The following is a 24479-nucleotide window of genomic DNA, read 5'->3' as shown; positions in this document are numbered from 1 at the left end:
TCCATATAAGAGCTTAACATAGTCCCACAAATCTACTCAAAATTTACATCTCTATATAACCTCAATTTCCTCTGCATTTCCATCCAGAAAAATCCACTGCCCTCAGTGAGGGCATTGACTATGCAGGGAAAGCAGATTCAGATCTTCAGTATCTCTTTTACTTATATATGCCTTACTATTGCCAATAAATCAGGGTTTTTTGCTACTTGTTTCAATAATAAGGATTAGCTTTTCAGTTGTTCCAATATAGATATTTTAATGCAACACACTGACATTTTAAGACTTGGAAATGTTCAATCCCCAATAAGAATAGCCCAACCAAAATACATTAGTCCAGGTATACTGTAATCAAAATAAACAAGTCAATTCACTGCTAGTCCTGCTTCCTTCACAAATTCTAAGAAACAGCTTACAAATGCTTTCTCTTTAGAAGTCTTCCATAATTCAACTGGTGACCAATGTGGATTCCCTAATGTGGAATCTTTCCCTTCATTAGCCCATTCTGAATCCATCTACAGATATTAAAAAAAAAAAAAAGGCAAGCATGAATCAGTATTTCCTGGTAGGTATCCTTTGTTTTGCAGCAGTCATTCACATGCTTATATATAAAGCTAGAGATAAAATGGGAAAGGAAGAAAGTAACCCTATTAAGTTGTGTACTTCATTTACTTTGCTTTAAGAGAAGCCGAGAGCAAGTTGCATAAAGGATACTCAGATGCTACTACACAAGCAGCCCTACTACCAGGTTTCTTTTAACACCTCAATATGGCTTCCCCAAAGACTTGTTTTCTGCCAGCTATCCTACAGGAAACCACACCATACAAGTTTTCCAAGAGCACAGAGCACTTCTGTAGTCACCCCCACACACTGAATGAGTGCCACTATCAGAACCAGTCAGGCCCGTGCTGAATATCCAAAAAAGCCTACCTTCTGCCTAGCACCACAAGGCAGAACTGGCACCGCTCACTGTGCAAGCACAGAGGGTTAGATGCTTGACTGCTTGGCTTGGCAGGCTCACTAGAAATATCATTTGCATATGTTAAATCATGGGCTTACCCATTCTCTACTGTAATCTTATTTCAGGGCCGTAGATGGTAAAAAGTAACAAAGTAATGAAGGAGAACATACTGCTGCGTCTCCTCAGCCTACTTGCACTACTGAGTCTACTGAAAAGCAACAAGTCCAGAAGCTAGCAAGGTAAAAGGTTTTCTTTAGCTGCCACACTTACGTCTTAATAAGATTTCCTTTCCTTATTCAAGGCTTGCCTTTCTCACAAAAGCTCTACTTCAAACTGGGGAGCTGAGTCAACCTGCTTATTTCACCAAGAAATAACAGTTCAAGTCTCATTGCAATTCATTCACACTTACTGTCCTGCTTTGTGTTGGAATCTGTTAGCCTCTTGGGTCATCAACTAGCTAACAGCATCAAAAAAGGTGAAGGATTCCTTATTTCCCCCTTCAGAAGGGGGGAATAAGGCATCTCCTCAGACAATGTCTATCCTATCTCTGTTCAATAGCTTTTCCTTTGTATTTCTGGGTTAAAGTTTAAGATCACTCATCTTGCCTATGAACTGGAAAGACAGGGAGCTACGATCCTTCCAAAAGCTGAGCATTCATTCTGTAAAGCATAAAGAAACTAGGTGAAAAAATCATTCTATCAAAACTCATGGTTTCATCTAAAATGATTTCTGCCACAGTAAGACCTATTTGGAGTATTTACAAAGGGTATAAAAATAAAATTAACAAGATAAAAAAATCAGTGTGACATTTCAGTATTATAGCAGAGAAAAAACTGCAGAACATTCATCTCAGTGAAAAAACAAACAAAATAAAATGCTTAGCACCTGAAAAATGTAACACGTAAGACCTTTATACTGTATGCAGGGGACTACTAAAATGAGAACACTTTAGTGTTAGGCCTGTAAAGGGGACTGCTACCCAAGACAGAATCATAGAACTGGTACGGTTGGAAGGGACCTCTGGAGATTGTCTAGTCCAACCCTCAAGTGAGTGGCCCATACAGGGATCGAACCTGCGACCTTGGTGTTATCAGCATCACACTATCAATCAAGTATTGATCACAAGTTTCTGGATATTTCAGCATAAGCTATATATAGAAGGATTTCTAAACAGATTTCTGCATTCTTAAAACAGTTAAATTGTGTAAGTTACCTCTCCATTTTTTATTCTAACTACAAATGGTAATTAATACCTTTTGGGGAACACTCAGGAAGCCTAGGTTCCATTAAGAAATGATAAAACAAATCTTTAGAAGATGCAGTATTATCCATATTTCAAAGTTTAATAAAATAGATAGGAGACCTCCACCGCCACTGAAAAACAGATTTTCAAAAGCACTTACAGGATTTGCATCCCTTCTCCCATTAAGACTGCTCAACTGAACAAATAACAGCTGATTGGAGAACACTGATGCTTGGTATCTTAATTAAAACCAAGTTGCTCACATCTCAAAATTAGGGTGTATTTCATCATGCTTTTATTCTCAGCAGTGTACAACAGCTCATGGAGCTTCCCTGTAAAAAGGAAGAAAAAGGCTTCTATATATTGGCGTATTTGATGACAGTGATTCCCCAGAAGGGATTCACCCTGGCCCTTAGTAATATATTATGGGTCAGTAGAAAAGTTTGATTGATCATAAGACTAATTATTCCAGCCAAAATAAGCAATCCTCTCCACTTGTGGTATGTACTTCATTGAATATTCTTGATAGGACGCAGAATTACATGGAGTCCCAAGAAATACAGGATGGGAAGAAGGAAAGAAAATATAGCAGAGTTACCATTATTTTCACTCTTCTGTATTCATTTTCACAATAAAAGCAACTAGCAAGGGCTTTTAGTTAAATAGCATTTCCCGTTGAAAAAAATTGCCTAATGTTTAAGCTTGCAATCAAATTTATGGTCATCTTTTTCTTTGAAAGACTTAAGTCAATGAGTTATACTATCCAGTGTCTGTTACTGTAATTCTGTATTCTTAAGTGCTATCCAGACTGTGCTGTGCTAAATTCAGAGTCACTATGAAAAGCAAAGGCATTTAACAGATAGATACCAATCATACTCTTAAGGAGAAGGCCTGCTACTGCATAACAGCAGGCTCATCAGTGCAGGAAGTCCATCTAACTATCTTTGCATCATACTCAAGTACCTTTAGGCTTGAGCTTACTTGAGGATTTTTTTGGTGCTAGAACAGTTCAAGTAACTGTTATTCATCACAGAAATAAGAACATAGCAGAGGATTTCTTCTTGAGATGCTAGGGAACCAAAAACATGGAATAACATGAATTTAGTCAGAATAAGAACTTTAAAGTGACTCAAAGTAAAAATGGCAAGCCTAATAATCTTTAATCTGTTAAGAAGTACACTATATACTGGATAATCACTACCTATGATCCCCTAATATTAAGTGGGTCTACTACACATGTTTACTGGACTGAAAAACAGAATATTCAAAGAATCTCATAGCTTTCCTCAACTTAGAAAGACAAGTTCATTGCTCCAGGAAAAGTAGTTCGGTTCAATTCATTCTTTCTTCATTTTTTACATCATTAATTTAGAAGCATGACTTTGTGCACATAAATGAAATAGGTACAGGCACAGAACATGCTGAAAGTAGATGTGTTATTTATATAGTTCATCATTTCATTTCACTTTTCTCTTAACAAAAAAAAAAAAAAAAAAAAAAAAAAAAAAAGCTTTTCTGCTCCCAAGAGCCACAGTCATCACAAGTAACAGTATTCTTGCTGGCAGCATTTCAGATTAGGCTCAATTTACAACTTGTTTATAAAGAGTTAACCCATTTTTAATAGGTTTATGCTAACTACAAGTACATATTAAAAATGATTCATGAGTAAATGCAATCCAAAAAAAAAACTTTGGACTCAAATCTTAAGAATTGGCTTGCTATTTATTAAAACATTACTTGTAGTATTCTAACAGAATAACTAATACAAACCTAAGAGCAGCTATCCTTATTGTAAACAACAAGCGAGTATCTTCCAAAGATTCAATCCTTTAGGAAGCTCTCAGCATGCCACTATTTAGTCAGCCCTGTCAGTCTCACCTGTCACTGGGCACTGCCTACTTACATTGGTTACAGTGGTGGTAGGATGAGGGCAGACAGTTCAGTGTGCAAGCAGCCCTCCAGTCTGGTCTCTAGTTGGATGATTGTTTTTCATAGGCCAAAGCACTGTGCAGAATGGCACACAGCCAGTATTATTAAAGACTACACTAGGCAGCCTTGAACAGACATAAGTTTCTCTAGAAAGCATTTTACCAAAAATCTGCCAACCATTTCCTTTGCACAAACATTCCTGTATCCACAGGTAAACACACATGCCATCTGACCTTACCGTGCTCTTTAATGAGATGGTTGAAAGTCAAACCCAGACATCTGTTAAGCCACAAGAAAAAATGCCAATCAACACTGGATTACAGGCTTTCATACATGCAAGCAGATCACAAATAAGAAACCCTAGCAATGGCCAGTTTAGACCAACTTCTAGGCACGTTTTGCAAGATCTGATATTTGTATCAGTCCCCAATACTATCACTGATGGCACATAAACAGACCTCTGCAGTTGCTTGGAAGCCTGCTGAGTTAACAGTCCACATAGCCTCCAGAGACCCCTTCCAACCTGAATTACTATCTAGTTGCTGTATTCAGTTGCAAGATAAATCACGTGGGTGCACGTGAACTGAAAGAGATTCTATCAGAAGTTCAGGGGCCAATCAAACTAACAGGTCATTAGTCAATGCCTTATAGTCTTCTGTGGAAAAAACAAAAGTCATCCTGCAATGATGCCTGTGTTCATTTCTGTTACAACACGTATGCAACTTACAGTGCAAGCAACATAAGCTTCCATCTTGCATGTGGGACACACTGTCATTTGCTTGAGCACAGCCAAAAATGGATATCCATAGCAAGAACAATCTCTCCAAAGGCACTGGCTAGGTATACTCAAGCTCAAGGAATGAATTTGCTAATAGTGGCCTCATGTCCAGAGGAGACTAGATTAAGGATGCAACAGACAGATGTAATTTGACAAAGTCAAATAGATATTTCAATTGTATGTGTTCTTACTTTCTCTTATTTCAGAAAGACCTACCATTTCTTACAAGGGACATATATCCAACTTCCAGGCTAGAAGTGTTCACTGGGACAAAGCTGCCCCGTACCTATGGTCTGTATTCTGAATAGCCATACCTGGACCCCATCCAAACATCAGTTTACCAGGAAAATACAAGTTTCATGTACATGCCTGAATTGTACACAAGTAGAAATACTAGGTTTTAAAATGTCTGATGTCTGACCTTAACATTTTCAAGTGGCTTTTCATCCCTTGCAAAACTAGTAGGGCAGTCTCAAAATATTCCAGGAACTGCAGGTATTAACCAGCTAGATGAGCACACCCCATAGATAACTGAGAATATCAATCTAAACATAAAAATCTGCATCAGGAATCAAATGAATCGTTTCACATACTTAAATAACAAAGCCCCGGTTCAAAATAATGATGTTATTTACAAGACTAAGGAACAATAGGCAAGCACATTATGGACCTTCTTTAATTTCACAGACATGATTTCCAAATATGAAGCATGACGGGAAATCACATTTAAGATTTCTAGTGTATAGAACAAAAATCAGTATAGAAGTTTCCATTAAGTGCATATTAATGTTATATTAAGATGAAGAAATGCTATGTGTGCTCAACACTGAAGTTAGTAACTGCATATTACAGTAGTGATACTTGTAAGACTGAGTAAAGGGTTTCAAGAGTTACCAGAAAAGAACGTAATTCCCTGTGTAAAGCTACTGAAGAGATTTGTAAACTTCAGCAAAAAGTAAGGACAGACTACTGGGGTCATTCTATACTCATATATCCCCGGCAATTCCTTAGATTCTCAATTCTGAAAGTCTTCAGTACAGTTTATAAAAAAAAGAAAATACTGCTTTTCCCGTGGCAATTGAATTTAAGGAAAATAGTACCACCTCCCCTTCTCTCCTTCCCCCCCACCTCAAGAAAAGCTGCTTTGAAAAAGAACAAAACAATTTGTAAAATGTTTTCAAGACCAGCCAACTGCAGTGGGATGAATGCCTGTTCACAACATAACTCCACTTTTACCTTCCTTCTCTAAAGCACCAGTAGGATTTTTAGGTCAGAGAGAAATATGCTTCAATTGCAGATAAGGATAAAGAGCTTTTTTAAAAGGATTCAGTTTTAACAGCTTATCTAGATATTAAACAAAAAAATACACCATTGAACTGCTTAATTCATGTGTGGGTTAATATTAATATTCCTGATACTCTTATTTTTTCCTAACACATAAGCATCCACGCACAAAAACAGTACAAAAGGAGATGATTGTCTCTTGTCTCCAAACACTGGCATACATGCTTTAGAACACATCATTCCCATCAGCTATCAGGAATCCTACCTTCCCCCAATGTAACTGGACGAATGATTGCTGTATACCGAGAATAAAAACGCAGTAAATGCGTACTGCACACTAAAACTTCACCTCTGAAGAGGTCTACATTTGTTTGTACATGATGTGTCAGAACAGAAATTAATCTGTAGAGCTCAAAGTAGTTCAGAGGCATTTTTGAATTCACATTTATTGAAGACAGGAAGTCTCCATTTAAGTCTTAATTTTAGATTCATACATTTTCAAAGTCTAAGGACACAAGCGTCCAATAGTGAGTGTATTGGTACATGATCCTTTCTGCTTCTCATCTGAGGAGGATACAAATCGTCTCAAACTTCATGATCCAGCTGCTTAGTCTGTCTGTTCTAGAGAATTCCAATTCAGTCCTGACTATTTGCAAAACAGTTTCGCATTCAATAGTTTAGCAGTCTTACAGGTGCTGGCTCTCACTACAGGCAGCAAAGGTCAGAATCATCACTGGAGTACACTAAATGATGTTTAATATTAGACTACTCAGAAGAGCCAGAAGTTAGATACCCAGTCCTATTAAAGTTCCTAAATCCTGCAGGCTGCTCAAACTAGACAATAAACAGCAGGAGGCTTTGTTATTCATCTGCTTAGCATAACAAGCCATCCTGCATAAATACCACTGACAAATCCAAAAGACATACTTCATCTCTCACTCAGTCTAAGGAGGCCACTCAAATCCCGTTTGCTTCAGCCAGAAAAAAAATCATAAACAAACCTGTTTAGCCAACTGATCCTTCTTCACCAAGCCAGTAGCTGCTGCAATGTTCCCAGCTCCTTCCACTGTCTTCTGGGCCACTGCTGTCACTCCTGTCACCACAGCACCCCCAACATTAGATACTTGCTCTTTAGTCTTCTCAGCCACTGAGGAGAAAAATATACAAATATACACACACATATATTATGTATGAATACATTACAGCTCTGGGAGCCGTAACCTACTGACACATTCAGAATTTCCAAGTTTTACTGACAGCAAACCATCATGAAAAGCTGTGGGGCCATTATACTTCTTACACCCCAAGTGGATCATAAGAAATGAGACTATCAATCTGGTAATACTGGAGCAGTAATAAAGGCAGAAATAACGTGTATTTGTGGCTCAGTTTCTTTTGCTTGAAAAAAGACATTTGCCATTTCTATTCACATAGTTGTACCATGGGGAAGAAAAGTCATTGCTTAAAAGCCCTTATTATGCCCGCATCACTGTATAACATACAACACTTGCATTCAATGTAGTACAATAGTACAACTTGGAAGTGCATTCCATTTAGCCCACAGAACACACTTGCTATATGTTATAGGGAGTGGAAGATAACATTTCTTATGTTAGACCCAAAAGCCACTAATTATTCTTTTATTTAAAACATACCTGATTATTAAGCTGAGCAACTGTTGCTCAACCAGAGGTTAACACAACCTTTTATCTAATTTTTGCCCCACTGCTGCTGTTTTTATCCATAATGTACTAATCCACAAAAAGACTGAATGAGCAGAAGATGCCAAAACAAACTAGATTAATAACTGACTTCAAAGCCCCAGGGAGACTACAACTCATTTAGCCTGCATATACATTAGTGGTTGCTGTTCTGCCTTTCAGAGTATTACATGACTCCTTCTGCACATTCATTCCCATGGGCTCTCTCCTGCAAGCAGCTTGCACTGTAGTGGAGTCATTAAGAAGAAATATCAGATGACTTCATGCCTTAAAGTTACAGGACCAGATTTGCAGAAAACCTGAGCACCCACTTAGTCATCTAAACAAGGGACTGTTCTTCAAAAGCATCCAACAATAATCATTGTAATGCTAACTAATTCTATGCTTTTTCCTAGCTAAAACACTACCTGATCCATAAAACATATTCATAACCCTAGATGCAATCTTGATGTATGCGGACTGGACTCTGCTAAGCAAATAGACTACTTTCTCAAAATGTTTTTGAATACACAGATTTCTATAGATTAGATTAATTCCTCACATAAAGAGCATCAGCTGTCCATATCACAGGGTACATTGTAGAGATTGCTATAATTAGCATTAAATAATATCAATTAGGCAGCAGCTTGAGAAGTAAGCAATGTGCTTGTTATGAGATTTTAATAAAGACCTGAATAATAAGTATCTGCTGGCTGGAAATGGAGGCAAATCACTTAACTGTCTCATTCTGACTTTCAATGAAAAGTTAGTAATGAATTATGAGTATTATTTATATTATGACCAAAACCAGGAGCTTTAATTATAAAGCAGGACAACACACACCTCAGTAGATTTCAGTTTTGCTCTTCCCCTTTTTCTGGTCTCATTCCTTCTGCAGGAAAGGAAAGACTAAACTAACAGAAGATATGAAAAGGGATCTTTGCTAACATTTTCTGTGTTAAGTTTTAGTTTTTAGGTATAGACGTGTCATACACTATTTTTTGAAAACTTCTTCCTTTTCCAAAATACACTGAACAACAGAATATTTAATAGACAAATTTAGCAGGCTTGATATTGTCAAGGGATCATATGCTCAGCTACTCTAAGCAGACTGATCCTCTTCCCTTTGATAAAGGGATAAGGTACAGCTGCATTGTGTTCATTGTAAATCACGGTTGGTTTTCTTATCAAAAATCTTCCTCAAACAATATCAGTAACAAAACACAAAGAAATAGTCAAATTTGGTGCACTGTGGATGCCTTAGATCAGCTGCAATGTAGAATGCCTAATTCCTGGTGTCACTATTATAACCACACTCAGATTGTCATTGTGGCAAGTATGACCACCTATCTAAAGCATCTGTCCAATGACTGTAGTTTCCCCTATGAGGATGTTTTGGGAAATTGCTTTTTTTTTTGTTTACATGTACTAAGACTTTTCTAGAGTAATCTGTATCTGGAAGGAGAAAATACTTTGGACAAAGAATCAGGCTGCTAACACTTACTGACACAAAAACAAAATACCTGATAAAACAGAAGTAGTATATTTAGATGTACTTCAGCTTCTTCACATAAGAAAACAGACAAGAGGTACCACTGAAGAACTCATTTACCGTATCACATAGTGCCACCAGTTATTTTCATGGTCCTTAGGAAGCTGTGGTAAGCCAAAGTACCAAATTATATTTCTAACAACTGTGGTCCATAAGGAAATAAGTCAAACAAACAGAAGTGCACAAAAATTGCGGATGTTGAACATTTCCTCAAGTGTGAGCTTGCTTCTGTGTGTACAAGTAAAGGCATATAAATGTGCCATCTGACACTGTCTCTAGTCACTGCAGAGAGAACCACCAAATCATTACTCCAGGCAAGCTGGTAGTAATCACTGGCCTCAACAGTCATGATCATATGCCACTCAGTCAATAGAAATCTACCTTCTTAAGGAAAGCTGTGTTCAAGAGACAAGTCTTAAAGTGTCTTCACCTTAAAAGAACAAAGCAAGCTGTTCTCTACAGAACATAAAGCATGTCATGCAAAGCATGGCATCCAAGCAGCATCTCCCATCTGAAACATAGTTCTTACACACTACATTGGCTCGGTCAAACATGAATTGAGGTATTTTTTCTTGAGTGAAAACTTCAAACACACAGAAGTTGATGGCCTTAAATGAGATTTAGGGCCCAGTTTACAAGTACATCTGTATCTACTTAAAATATTGGGGCATTTCTAGACATCTAAAGATGCTGAAAACTAAAAGCCTAGCATGTTAAATATTTCATAGCAACTTATCCCTTGATATCAAACCAGTAAGTTAATTTTCCAGTAAGACACCTTCACAGCTCAAATCTTCCAAAGGACAAATCCAGCAAACTACATACAGTTTAAATTTAAGTGTCTCCTACCACTAGAAGAGTAAAGTCCTCTACCCTATTTGTAAGGAATACATAAACACTAAGTTGTTACCAGATTGGTTCTATAAATAAGCTGTAACTCTAATCTTTCCACTATGGAACCCTAGTGATCGAGGAAAAGAAAAAAAAGAAGTAGGTTTCCAATCTTGCATATTTTACTGCTTACACTATGTAGGAACAAGGGAAAAAGCATTAAGTGCAAACAAACAAATCAGTTCAGAATGCAGTTGGTTGATAACTAGTTAAAATCAATCTGCGTATCACATTGTATAAGTGGTCTTAAATCAGTAAGTCTTTAAGCTGATGTCTGCTTTGCATCATAGGACAGAGTAAAATCAACTTCTAGAGCTCTGCAGTGCTATAGCTAGATGACTTCTGCCAATCCATGGAGAGATCTCCCAGCCAAGTGAGTGATCTTAGAACAGCACACAGTGATCACGCTAATGCTAACTTTGAAACTGCAATTCTAATACTGACTATAGCATTCCACTAGTCACTGCTCTTCAAGCTTTCTTTTCCCTGCTTACTAGGGAATATCATTTAACATGATGCATTAACATGAAAACTTCTGGAACAATTTAAAATGACAACTTTTTACTTCCAATATTCATACAATAACTCTGGATGAACATATGATCTTTGGATAATGAAATTATCCAGAACAAAATGGTAATTCATTAAGTATATGCCTTGTATATGTATTTGAGACAAAATATTGAATGTATTTACAAAAAGCTACTAACACACTGAGGGTTCTTGTATTTACCTGTCCTCTAGAAGCTATCTGATGGAGTCAAGACAAAAGCAGGAATATCAACACAAGGAGATTAAAAATATTTAAGAAAAGCAAAAATGATTAATCAAGAAATGCAGAAAAAAGCTGACTATGGTTCCTGACTGTTGAAACTGTTTTTGTTCAGCTTTAGGAAATTAGCACGTGGTTGAAATATTGATGCAGAGGGCTTTTGTGCTCTGATCTTTTAAGTAAATTAGTTTTTTACTTCATCTGGTTACTAGGAAATAGTAAACACTGAATCATAAATACTGTACATTTCTGGACACTTATCCATGGGAGACTAACAAGAGGGATGAATTACACACTTGTAGTCAAAGGTCAGGCATGTTTATTACGATGCCAAGCAAATCAAATACACAAGCTAATGCCTTAAGACCAGTAAGCAAGACTTCCTCTTTTCTCAGAGCTAAAGATAGTGACCTGAGAAATTCTTGTTCACTACATTCCTGTGAATTACAATGAGGCATCTTCAATTTACAGTGTCTTGATGCTGTTAAACTTGGTACAATCAGGTCATACTTTAAAGAAACTCCTCAAGCTAATCTTTCTGGATTTGGAAAGCCAACTAAAAAGCATATTTAGTTTCTAAGCACTTAGAGGCATGTCAGCTCCTGAGTCCATTCACCAGCAAAGGAGTTTTAAACCAGAAGCTATTCAAAAAAAACAGGAAAGCTAGTAAGACCTTGGAATTTAAATAGGGTAGAAAGGAGTGGTCATACATTCATTCAACCTTGTCAGGAAAGATTTCTGAACTGCAGATAGATGCTCATAACTTCGCTTTCACATTTTGACAAGGTGAAAGACTAGACTGTAAAGCATAGTGATGAACGTTTCCCCAAAACACACTGCTGTCATGCTCAGTTTTAATATTAATCTCTCATGTCACTCTTAGAGCACCCCAGTCTTCCTGTCCAGGTCAGTATCTGCAAACAGCATCCAGAGCTTTCAGTGATAACAAAACTTACTATTTCTCCCCAACAAAAGGAGGATCTCACTATAAACTCGTTTCCCTCAAGAAGAGTAAGTAGCCATCATTCCCTCTCCTCACTGGCCTCCAAGAGGATGATCTCTCTAAGCATCATCTAAAAGCTAGCAAACGGAGATGCTTACATAGGCCAACCCTGTAAAGCATGCATACCACAGGCACACGCAATCAGAAACACATTTTGTTCTACTATCCTGATTTGTATTTGACCATCTCCAATCCCACAAATGGTCTTTCTTCACATGAACTATTCAATTTTGTCTCAGGTTTCGCATAAAATTAATACCCTAGGGCATTAATAAAAAAAATAAACTAGAATTAACTCACTTCTGTCCTATGAGAAGAGACAAGTAGGCCTTTGAGTCTTCAAAAGGCAGTTATCTTACAAACTTAAGGACATTTAAATAAATGGATTTGATTTCTAAGACAACTTCACTAACATTTCTTAGAGGATTCTCACATCGTATTTCATAGCATCATTACAGTCAATCCAAATTTTGACCTACCATCTCTGCTTTTCAGAAAGTCTTCATAGGCTTGCATCATCTTTTTAGATATGTAGTAGACATGTTTCTCTATTCTTATACTATTTGACCCATCCTGTTTTATTTTGGAAACCATGCTCTGTATTTATCAATTTTCCTTTTCTCACTGCCACATTACAACTTGCATATATTCTACCCATTGTCATTCAGCCACTGCCTTCTGAGTTTAATAGCCCAGAAATAAGCAAACTGCAGCACAACTTGCATTAGATTCATCTGTTTCATTTTGTCACTCATTTCCTGAAGTGGGTGATGAGCTACCACTGTTTTGCCTGAAAAACTCAACTCTTTTATGAAGATTTTATTTATAGAAGCAACATTACAGAGGAAATCTTTGTTTCGCATTATAGTCTATTTCATCTATTAGAAAAAAGTCAGCATCTTTTCAAACCTGTCAAAAGTTCCATTCATATAGTTCAAGTTCTGTCTTGCTATGAAGATGACAATTGACAGACACTCACATGATTCCAGAAAATTCTCTCAGCTTTATGGGAAACTACCTTCCTTCCTCCTAACCTGCTGCAGACAGATCCCAGTGCTTCAAAAAAACTTCATACACATGCAAGTATCCTTGACTTTCATTCTAAGACAAAGCCTGGCTGGTCAACATCACCTTTACCGACTTTTTAGTGCCATTCAATGCTGTTCACACATTTATGATGTTTGGATATATACAGGCTTCAGATCTAATCTCTGCTGGTTACAGAACACTTTGCTTCTTCCTTAACTGACATCCTACAGGCTGTGATTCCAAACCTCACAACAAGAACACTTAAGCCTAAAACTAATTTAGGTAGGATAATCAGATTTTCTGCTCAGTTTTACTACTAAGAATACTCTTGGTTTATTTCTCAACCATTTATTTGCAGTATGATATTAAATACTGGCAAGCAAGTCTTCCTGTAGTTGTTTATCTTTTCCAGCTTGACTTACTTGAGCACAGGTGCATGATACCATACATAGCAGGAATAGAAAAATTGTTACCACTACCACCCTTCCCCCTTCTACTCCCAGTTTTTCTGATTTCTTAGGAAAAAACACCTTGAATCTCTTGGATTCAAGATGCTTGAATCAAGTATTTTTTCACATCTCAAGCCCTATATTCTACAGCAGAAAGTTACACATTCTATTTAGTGCTTTGAGGTCAGTTGAGGTTTTCCTGCAGTAGAGATATCAAAAAACTCCATTTTGCCACTTACCAGTCACTCTACATTGATTACTGATTTCAGTTCACTCCTAAAAGTGATTCTTGCAAATCAGTTTAATATTTAAATTTACTGTGTTTTTCAGTGTTGAAGTACTAATGTGAAAACATACACAACACCATTAACTTCAAAGCTGGAAAGTGCTGTTGCCATTGAAAGATTATGAAGTTATGAAGTAAGGTATCACTTTAAAATCTTTAAGTGGAATTGAACCCTCCCCCCTTTTTTAAACCCAAGACTCTGAAATCCGTTTCTTTCCAAAAGTTACTTCCCCTCTATCTTGCTACCCAGCCTGGTCCAGCAAGACACAGGTCACAAGAACCTTCTAGGAACAGAGGATGTGATGCAGTTCATACTTCAGTCACAGCATGCCTGTGCCTGCAGTAAACATTATCTGAAACTACATTATTTATGCATTGTTGGAAGCAAACCTCAGGCAAGGACAAAACAGCCACCAAGAATGCAACACGCAAGTGCTAAGCTCATATGGAATTCTCCACTGCCACAGCTATACTTAATCATACTAGAGGCAATCAGTTTCAGTGGTAGTTTAAGTACAGCCAAACAGGCCATAGTTACAGCAATAACTGTATTGCAGGTCTAGAATTAGGAACTGCAAAGGTGAAACTCCATTTTACATCAGTTTCACTGTGAATAACCTAGGAGACCTCAGCACAGACCACCTGCTGACATTGTTCTCTGCCTTAAATGCAAAGATAGTAGAAAAAGAAAACTCTTTCCTTTCTACCTTCCTTATCTCTCAATCACTGTTATATGAAGAGGTTCCTTCTGCATTATTTGCCCCTTTTTTTAATTTGTTGCCATAATCCCTGCCTCTTCCACCAGCACCAGCCTTGTCTGACTGGTTCTACTGAGACCTTAAATCATCAGATGGGAGTTCTCCCGACATATATCCAAGTCCCTTCCCACTTTGCCTTCCACATTCCTCCTTTAGTGGCATTTCTCTCCACTCCTACCTCCATTCCCCACTGTTCTTCCTCCTCAGCTCACAGTGACACAGACTGGTATAAAAGCCAGGCTTCCAGCTTCTACAGGCATAAGTTCTTTATAGCAGAATACATCAAAACAGAATTCAATCTTATGCCGACTGGTTTATGACATTCCAGCATAGAATATTTTACCTTTGACAAAAAGCAAAACAAGGAAATCCTTGACTTACATGCTTTCAAAAATGCAAGCTATTTCTTTCTGTTCAGCAGTCTGGTTTGATTAGTCTCGTGACTCATGCCAGCATACCCTGATTTGATTTGGAACATGGCTTAAAACCATGTTCCATGGTTTTCACCTCACATGAACAACTATATTAAATGTAAATATTTTACCTTATGAGAAAACTGTACGGATTGACAAAACAAGTGTTGCTTTCTGTCTCTTGACTCTAACTACAGGTTTTCAATCCTTTGTAAGTTGGCATGCTCTCAGAAAGATGCACGTAGTTTAACAAATAAATTATTATTCACAAACTTATGGAAGTGGTTGAAATAATGTATTATATTTCTTACCTGTTGTGACACCATGAACCACCCCTTCCTTGGTCCTGGAACCTAAACAAAGAAAAGTGTTAGATATCAGGTAATGTTAAGTCGCCAATATATTCCTAAATACTGGTAAAGACTAAGTGACTGATGAAAGAGGAGTCAGTAGATAGATTTTACTTACATACAATATTTCTTAATACTATTAAAATTAATCCAAAAGACTCAATCTACAGGAAAGGGCAAAACCATCAATAAAGAGCAACTGCATAAATCTATTGACTATGGAAACATGAATATCACGATACAGGAAACACTTCTGTAATATTTGTCTTATGTTCCTTGCCATTTGAATTATGATGTTAATTAAGCATCCCACTCTGTAAATATATATAGATGACTGCACATGGAGGCCATGTTAGTGTTAACATCCTAAAGAGACTGAAGCATGCGTTTTTAGATAATGATAACAAAAGTTTCCAAAAGATTTAACTCCATCTGACAACTCCTACTCAGGTCTCAGTCTGCAAGGATTAGCAAATATTACTAAACCTACTGAGAGGTAAATTGGTTATGATCATGGAGAGCTCGTAGAAGTGTTAGCCAGGAGAAGATGGAAGATAATCTGAAAGAGGAAACATTAAACAGGAGATATTTGAACATGAAAATGCCACTGGGGTCAAAACCCTGTCACAGGCACATACAAACTATGCAAGGACTCTACACAGACAGATTGAAAATTAGTAATAGACTAAGCCATAACACTCAATCTGCAAGACTAATGCAACTTTGTCACCCTGAAGACCAAATCAATTTCCAGAATGCTTATGTAAAAAAACTTTGTTCCCCTTTCATGCAAGGTGTCAAAGTCCCTAGCATCTTCAGTGATAAGAGAATAAAATTAACACATACTGCTTTTGAAAACAGTCTTGTGTCTTTTTTCCTACCGGAGTTATTTGTCAGAGCTCTATAATTTGGCTGTGTTTCAAAGATTTGTGCTCATCTGTGGACTGTGAAACTTAATGTGCAATTAAACCTCACAAACACAGTTTAAGCCTCTTTCTTCATTATCTTGCCTGCTGGTCTGCTAGAGACAGGGTGACTTTTTTTTTCACTATGAAAAAAGTTACTCAGTTACACACAATTTGTCTGGATGGTAGTCAATATTTGGGACATCGTTTATGTTTCTAACATTACACTCTTAATATCCATATAACTTTAGTATATCACTGTTTAAAATACTACAGGTATGTGTGGAGTAGATGCATGTTTTCATTAAAAATAAAAAGCAGCTAGTTGAAACCTGAGAAGGTAGACTTCATAGTATCTATATCAAGAAGGAAAGGTGATAGAGAGCTGAAAGGAATAGTATTCTTTGGCATTATAAGAAAGCTTTTCTTCCCACTGTTCTTTATAATAATACAACTAAGTATTGAAAATAAAGTATAAGCTCATCCACTAGTGTTTTGCTTGCCACTAGTGCCAACTTTTGGAGTTTAAACCACGTATTCATGGCAAACAGATTGATTACAACATTAAAAAGGCTTCATTCAAGAGTGAGGGCAGAAAAAAAAATGTCCTTAACTAAAATGAATTCACGTTCCTTATAGTGTTATAGTTATCTTGGAAAAATGAGGCAGACATAACCACTTAATGTGGTTACTTTGAAAAATTCCTGGCTTGAAAATTAGCTAACTAGCTAATGAACATACTAAGCAGCTGAGAAGTTCCCCTCCTCTTATGCTCATTTACTGTTTAGAAAAGCTTTTCTTTTAGAGAAAATATCTATCACTCAGGAACTCATTCATTTAATTAATCCAAGGTAGTACAATCTTTTTAATATCTAAGAACTTGTCTTAGGACTTCGGCTGTCAATCTTGCAGGGTCATGAGATCTGAACAAGCAAGGCACTTCAAATACATACCGAAATTTAAACAGATATCTAGTTCTACCCACTTCTAGAAACAGACTAAACACCATTTTAGCAGTTCAGTGGGTTTATTTGAATACTTAATATTAAGCATATACTTACACATGCTTTGTTAGATTGGAATTTAATCTCAATCTCATTTATCTTGAAGTTACTCTTCAATCCTGGGCTAGATCATCCAATCTATTCACATGCCAACCTGTGAATAGCAGCTACTCAGTCCCTTGCAGGGCTCCCTGAGAAACTCCATACTGCATGCATCTCCAGAGCAACACCTGCAAGTCGATTCTTACTTTGCTTACCATGGTGTAACACTGTTATAACCACAATAAATTTAAAATGCTAGTCTCCATTATTGAAAAATATGCTTTAAGGAGAGCATAACTAACAGACCCATACAGAACAGACATGCGTAGCCAAATCGATCCATTGACAAAGAATCAGCTAAGCAGTGATCCGGACCTTACAGCATGTTAGAACTAAATACCATCTGCTCTACTGCGGCACACTCAGCAGCTCTTTATGGTCACAGCTATAATAGGATCTGTAAGTACAACAGTAGCACCAGCCAGAACAGGGCCTTGATGAGACAGCTGCATTTAGTAGGACAAATTCTGACTAGCAGTGAGGGAAAGCTAGTTATTCCCATAAGTTCATGATAGAAATGAGCTATCTTTCATTCTGGTAACCCCAAAGACATGACAAAAAACTTGTTGATTGTATCCTGCATAACAGTGGGGAAATCAGAAATTAAAAAGTCAAAGGGACCTAACACTGAGTGACACTGCTTAGGTGATACAGAAACAACTGTAGTACAAAGCAATGCTACTTTTCCTGGCTATAATACACACAAGCAAGGGACATCAAAACCTGATTTTTTTTCCTTTGTCACCTTTGCAGTAACCAAAAAATACAACAAACATTCCTCATTGCATTCTTATTGCCACTGTAATTCAGTAAAACTGTTATGTACATCCGTAAGTTGGCCAAACACTCACTTCTAGGCCCTTTAGGAGGAGATGTGTAGAATATACCAAGCAAGTTCTCCTTGAAAAAATCAGGGCACTTATTAACAGCTGATTGAAAACAAGGAACATAAGCCCAGATTAGGGAAAGGAGAAATCAGCATCTAAGGAATATATTCACTACCGAGTGCTGCCCACTTAGATTTTCCACAGGGACTTCTGAAGCCCATTAATCCACCAGATGGACCTTGAATGCCTTAACTACACCACTGGCCTTTCTTCTACCAAAGGAAAAAAAAGAAACCTTAGAAGAGACTGCAACTGAGGAATTAAGATGATCTTGCCAAATGGTTCAAGACTGTGCTGTTCCGACCAGGTGCCAATAAAGCACAGACAGAAGTAAACTACTCTTCTGCTACCCACTCTTCTCCTGATAAGCTATAACTGTATTATACTATAGAAGAAAGGAAGAGTAATCAACTCAGGAACTTCTGTTCTGAACCACTGAAAACACACTCGAGTCAACTGAGCAAAAACTTTAGCTCCCTGGTAACCTCACAGGACTCAAAGGGACTCTTTAGCAATATATTGCTGATACTATGCAAGAGCATCACACTGTTGCTCTCAGCTCCCAGTTTCAAAGTGAGTGGGAGTAGGGATTGCAGCTCATTTCATTACTGCTTCACACCCACAGCTCTTGAAGGAGACATGGTAACCCAGTTCTAAATGTAATTGCACATTCAATTCAGGACTGCTGAATTTCAATCCTCTTTTCTAATCACCATTCTTTCATATATTAGAAAAAAATCTTAATGCTCAGCTTGTATTACTCAAAACAGCCACTGATTTCAGCTGGCTAACACTAAATTACATCAGTAGGGGAATTCAGGAAAAAAATGAAATCCTAAAAACACTGTAAAGTATATCAAACAGATACTAAAAAGCAGAACAGATACCATGGGAGAAAAGAACAGATTTCAGCATGGACAGGAAAAAACCCTCCTAATTCTCCCATAGCCTTTCTGAGTGTCCCCTTGTGCAAAGAAAAAGGAAGTAATTAGAACATTACATACCAGGCAATAGTTGATTAATTACAACTCTTGTAACATATAATTCTATACAGTTTCAAATAGCTAACCATAATCTGGGCAAGAAATGAACAACTGCTCTCAATATTTACTTAAATTCCACTGATTTCAGTGAGAAACTAAGACCTATGGAGCTAGGCCAACGATATGGCATGTCATTAACTTTTCCTAACAATGAAAGGTTGAAAGTCATGGAGATGACTGCCAAGAATGAAAGTTATAAACAGGTTCTTCTCAGCCCCAAATTGGGGAGAATCTTTTGCAAGATATCAGGTAGCTTTCATAGGAGAGTCTGCCTTTGATAAACTCATATCTGAAAATCCAACTAGAGAGATAGGGAGAGGAAAAAAACACCCTTAAGAGCTCTAATACGACATGCTGCTCCTTCCCTTTGCTTATAAAGGGGTTTTACCACACTGAGTCTTTTGGATTGCAGCCATTATCAGCTAACAGAACCAAGAGATTATCACCTCAGCCTTTGCTAATGCTGTTCAAGGGAAAGAGTTCCCCTGTTGTGCACCTGGGAAATGGGAAGAGCTAGGTATTTGTCTTTCAGAGAGGATTATTCAGGGCAGCCTAAAACTGCTGTTTTGGCAAGGAGTGCCAAATGGTGACCTAGCTACAGCTGGCCTCTGCCAGATCTGAGCCATCATGGAGGTCCCCAAACACCAACACAACACTTCACTGAGTCTCTTGATTTCTACTGTTCTAATGTTTCTTCTGGCTCTTTCAATTTCAGTCAGGGAATGCAAGGAACTAAGAACCCTGTAGGCATATCACTGAGGTCCTTATCCAGCCAGTTGTAACTTAAGTTGAAAGATCAGCTAGGGAAATTGTGGCTTCCCTGATCCAGAGATTGGCAGGCACACATACAGACACGTTAGCTGCTAGAACTCCTGGAGAGAGCTTCTGACCAAAGACTTTTTTGCCTGTGCTACTGAAACTATATAGCTCTTTCCTCCTGAAAAGTCATCATCTGCTTTGGAAGGGATCAGTCACCATTACTACAGTAGCATGCACATGATTCCTTATCACAGCTCAGGGCTGAACTGTCCTAGGTACTTTATTCTTGAAATAATAGCAATTCTGCCCTCCAAAGGTCATTTTCAGCAGAAGCATATCTGAAGACAACAGGCAGTCTGGTGCCTTTGGGAGGAGAACTGGGTTCCAACTTGACTGCAGTCAGGAAGGTAGGTCAGGCATAAAGACTGCTTCAGCACACCAAATAGTTTTCTAATACAACAAAATCCATGAGCCTAGAAGCATGGTCAGGAGCTACAATAAAATAAAAATGGAAAATCCTGCCCCAATAGCTAAACACACTAATCAAGTATGATGTACAGTGAAATAGCAACAATTGTTTTGATACTGAAAGTAAGTAGAGTTTCATTTAAAAAAGAAGTGATTCATTTCTTCCAATTAGTTGCCATTTCTGTTGGCGAGAGCACCAAGTTTTGCTATGGCTTAGCAGGAGAACAGTATATTCTAAGTAGTCCAACCAATCTGGAACAGAAATAGTTTGGTATAGCCTCATCTTAGCTTGCAAAGGCAGAAGGAATCTCCAAAAGAATTAGAGACCCCAGTGATCTCTTCTGAAAGTAATACCTCCAGTTTTCAACTCTAACTTGTCTTCAAAATCTGTGCACTTCTCCCTCAGCATCCATTACAAAATCAACCTGCTGTAGTTATCAAAAAGAACAGACTACCAAAAAACCCTATCTTTTCCTTTCTATTCCTCTATAGCCCAACTTCATTTGATGAACAGGCAAGACAGATCCATAAGTAGTTTTAAAACAATCATTTATTCATAATCTTGACAGATTCTTTTCCTGTGAATTTTTCATGGCAGCATTTGCAAGATAGCCCTCTAAAGCCTTTACTAAGACGATGATCTTGCAGTTTCAGTATTGATCTGGGATTTGTATGGAGCATCATCTCTGGCTCTGTGCAAAGTTATTGTGTGACCTAGATAAGCCATTCAACTATTTCTCCATTTCCCCCATTGTTACCTTATTACCTGTACTATCTCAGTTATAATGGCTCTTCCTTAACGAGGCATGGAGAAAAGCTACTATGGATGTACAATTGTGTTGAACATCAGTATAATCTCAAAAGACAAAATGATACTGCCACACAAAAGTGTTACTAAGGATCTTAACTCGGGAAGAGAGAAAATAGGCACCTTCCTAATGAGTGCATTCCCTTCCACTTCATTTTATTCCAGGACAAAGCAGTCAGCACAGTTTATGATCAAATCCCGAATTAACCTCTCTAGTTTCTTAAAAAACAACTGCTTAAAACCCACAGATTCTATAGGATTCTATGAAGCCTCCTTCCATTTTAGCTTTTATATCGCTTTTACTGTACCAGTCACCTCTTCAACCTCAATATAGCAGACTTCTTGAATAGAGCACCAGCTGGTCTCCTGTGTTGTAAAGCACCACCTATGATGATACACATCTTGTTCTGTGTAGTGTTATATATATGGCTCCACAGTGTAGTAACACAGAAACAGCACAATGCAACAGCTTAAAATCAACATTCAGCTTCAGAGAAATTGTACCCAGGAGGGCTCAACTCATCTTATTTGTTTTCCAAGATTCTCCTATAAGCACTTCTTTTTTCCTTAACAGAGGAGTAGCTTTGAGAAACCAGCTTCCCCCCCCCCCCCCACGCCTTTCAGATGAGCATGAACACCAGGGAAGACCAGACTAGCTGCATTATCTCCACTGCCCACCTACCAACATAGAGGACGCCCTCTTTCGTCTTTCCTGCTGCTTCTGCCACACCCTGCTTGGTTTTTTCTGCTGCTGCTACAACTCCCTCCTTTGCCTTGGAAAGCCCTTTCATGAACACATCCATGGTTGAAGAATTTCTTCACACAGATCTGAAAGGGGGAAAAAAAAAAAAGGTTAAATACCTCACATCAGAGGGTTTTTTGCATTTTTTAAAGGAAGATTTTGTTCAAATTGATTGAAATCACCATTATTTAAAAATTTTATATAATTTATACACAGGTAATTTTGTACCTTCCATCCACCTTTCTCTCGTAATACACTTACCTAAGCTAGCACTTAATATTTCAGATAAAGCTGTCCAACAGCTAACACAAGGAGTACTGTTAGGTGAACCACCTCTACGTCTTCTCACACACTGCCACACAGAGCAAATTAAACAGCACTGCAGGAGCAATACTCTCACAAGCCAATAAAGGCTTGGCAAATTTCAACAGACACTGAAACCTATAAAGAGGTTGGTGATAATGCAGGCTTTAACAGCAGACATTCATTGATATGACAGGTGGCTTCATTGCCTCTACCAAGGCACCGTTCCCTTCAAAGGGAAGTACTGATTGCAAGATTTCGCCCCATGATTTGATGACACTCCACATCTCCCCATGCAAAGGAAAAAGCCAACATAAAGAAACACTACCAACTTAAAAAAAACCCCAAAAGCGACAAATGCTCGTTTGCTCTTGTAATGAGAAATTGCTGTTGCAACCAAAGAGGACTAGAGCAAATAGAAAATGCTGTTCCCCTCCACACATGCTTCAATCCAACATTTTGTGCATAGTCAGTGTCGCTCTTCTGGAAATAGAGTTTTCCTATGTGTTCTTTGCATGCATCAGAAATGATAAAAGATTATACTCAAAAAACAAGAATATGCAATTTTTAAAATAGTAAAGCTAGCAAACAGGTTCTGTGACAGATGTGCAACCCAGCACTACATTTAAACTAAAATAACAGTTAAAACTAAAAAGTCAAGTTCCCTTGAAGAAGTCAGTTATCAATAGCTTTTTTTCCCCCCCTTTCTCCACCCACACAGAAAGAACCACCAGTGCCTGTTATTTTATTTTCTGTGCTGAAGGCTGAGTAGGAGGAATGGCTGTCTAGGAAAGCATCTGGGCTGCTGCAGCTCTCCACTAACTTGTGATAAGCATTTGAAGAAAGGTAGTATTTGGGCTTCACTGGAGCAGCCTACACTATCTGTCACCCCGCGGGGGCGAGGGGCGGATGGAAAGGGAAGAAGTGCCTTTACACAGCGATCACGGTTCAAATCGCTGCCACCAGCTCCCGGCGCGGGGAGCGCGGCGCAGCCCGCGGGACCTCCCCGCCCCTGCTCGCCGGCGAGCGCCGCCCGCTTCGAACGCCGCGACCCAACGGTCGCCCAACGGTCGCCCAACGGTCGCCGGCACATCACCGCCCGCCCCCAGCCAGGGGCGGCGCCATCAGGTGCGCGGGCACCGACGGAGGTGAGGGGCGGCGCCACCACACACACATTCATACATACATATATATATATATATATATATATACACACACACACACATATATAGAGACAGCCAGCCACAGAGAGGGAGGGAAGGCAGCGTGACCAGACGTACAGGCACCTGCGGGGGGGGGGGGGGGGAAGAGAGAGCGGGCAGGACGACGTGACCGTGTGTCTATGCTATAGATGCACAGGCACCCGGCGAGGAGGGCAGGGCGACGTGACCAGCGGGGCACCCGCAAGCTCCCGCCGATTCACGCAGGACAAGGTAGAAAAGCCTCCCGCCTTCTCCCGCCTAACACTCGTTCCCTCAAAATACACCTTCAACGGGAGGTGTATGTGTAAATCGCACACATTATAATATGATATACAATATCAAAACCCAGCAATAGGCATTGCAGGAGCGGAAAAGAGTCGTTCCCAGTTGCCACACCACACAGCGCCCTCTTCCAGCCTCCCCCCCTCCCCTCGAAGCAGCGCCCCCTCGTCCCCAGCCGCGCCTCACCGCCACTTACCGCCGGGCTCCGCCGCCGCCTCCGACCCTTTCTGAGGAGGCTGTGGAGCAGGGAAAAGGGCGAAGCGCGGAGAGCTGTCCCCCTTCTCAGCACATCCCTGAGGCGCGGGAGAGCGAGCCGAGTCTCCTGGCGCCACCCCGGCAGGCAGCGAGTGTAAGGGAGAGGCAGGGCGAGGGGTGGAGAGAGAAGCACCGCGCGAGGGAGGGAAGGAGGAGCGGAGGGAGGCTCCCACCACACTCGACCCCTCTCCCCGGCCCACCCCGTGGCAGGGTTTGCTGCGGAGGCGGGGGGGGGGGGGAGCGGGAAGCGGCCCCGCCGCCGCGCAACCGCGCGTCCTGGCGCCCACCTCGTGCTTCCTCAGTGAAAGCCAGGTTGGAGGTACG

At 39.2% G+C, this 24479-nt stretch overlaps 1 protein-coding gene across 1 annotated transcript in view; it reads right to left on the bottom strand.

Moving 5' to 3' along the window:
* SNCA (synuclein alpha) overlaps window positions 1-24234 on the bottom strand; it is a 75252-nt gene extending 51018 nt beyond the window's left edge. Inside the window, exons 1-4 of the mRNA XM_062575029.1 lie at window positions 24097-24234; window positions 22054-22199; window positions 15357-15398; window positions 7194-7339 (exon numbers count right to left, since the gene is read on the bottom strand). Of these exons, the coding sequence (XP_062431013.1) occupies window positions 7194-7339; window positions 15357-15398; window positions 22054-22174 (309 nt within the window). The 5' untranslated portion in view covers window positions 22175-22199; window positions 24097-24234. The remainder of the gene's footprint in view (window positions 1-7193; window positions 7340-15356; window positions 15399-22053; window positions 22200-24096) is intronic.
* Between the last annotated feature and the right edge of the window lie 245 nt (window positions 24235-24479).

This window comes from Rhea pennata, chromosome 4 (assembly GCF_028389875.1).
Source record: "Rhea pennata isolate bPtePen1 chromosome 4, bPtePen1.pri, whole genome shotgun sequence".
In the NCBI taxonomy this organism is placed as follows: Eukaryota; Metazoa; Chordata; class Aves; order Rheiformes; family Rheidae; genus Rhea; species Rhea pennata.
The sequence above is the reverse complement of the archived record's forward strand: the minus strand, read 5'-3'. Positions and strand labels throughout refer to the sequence as shown.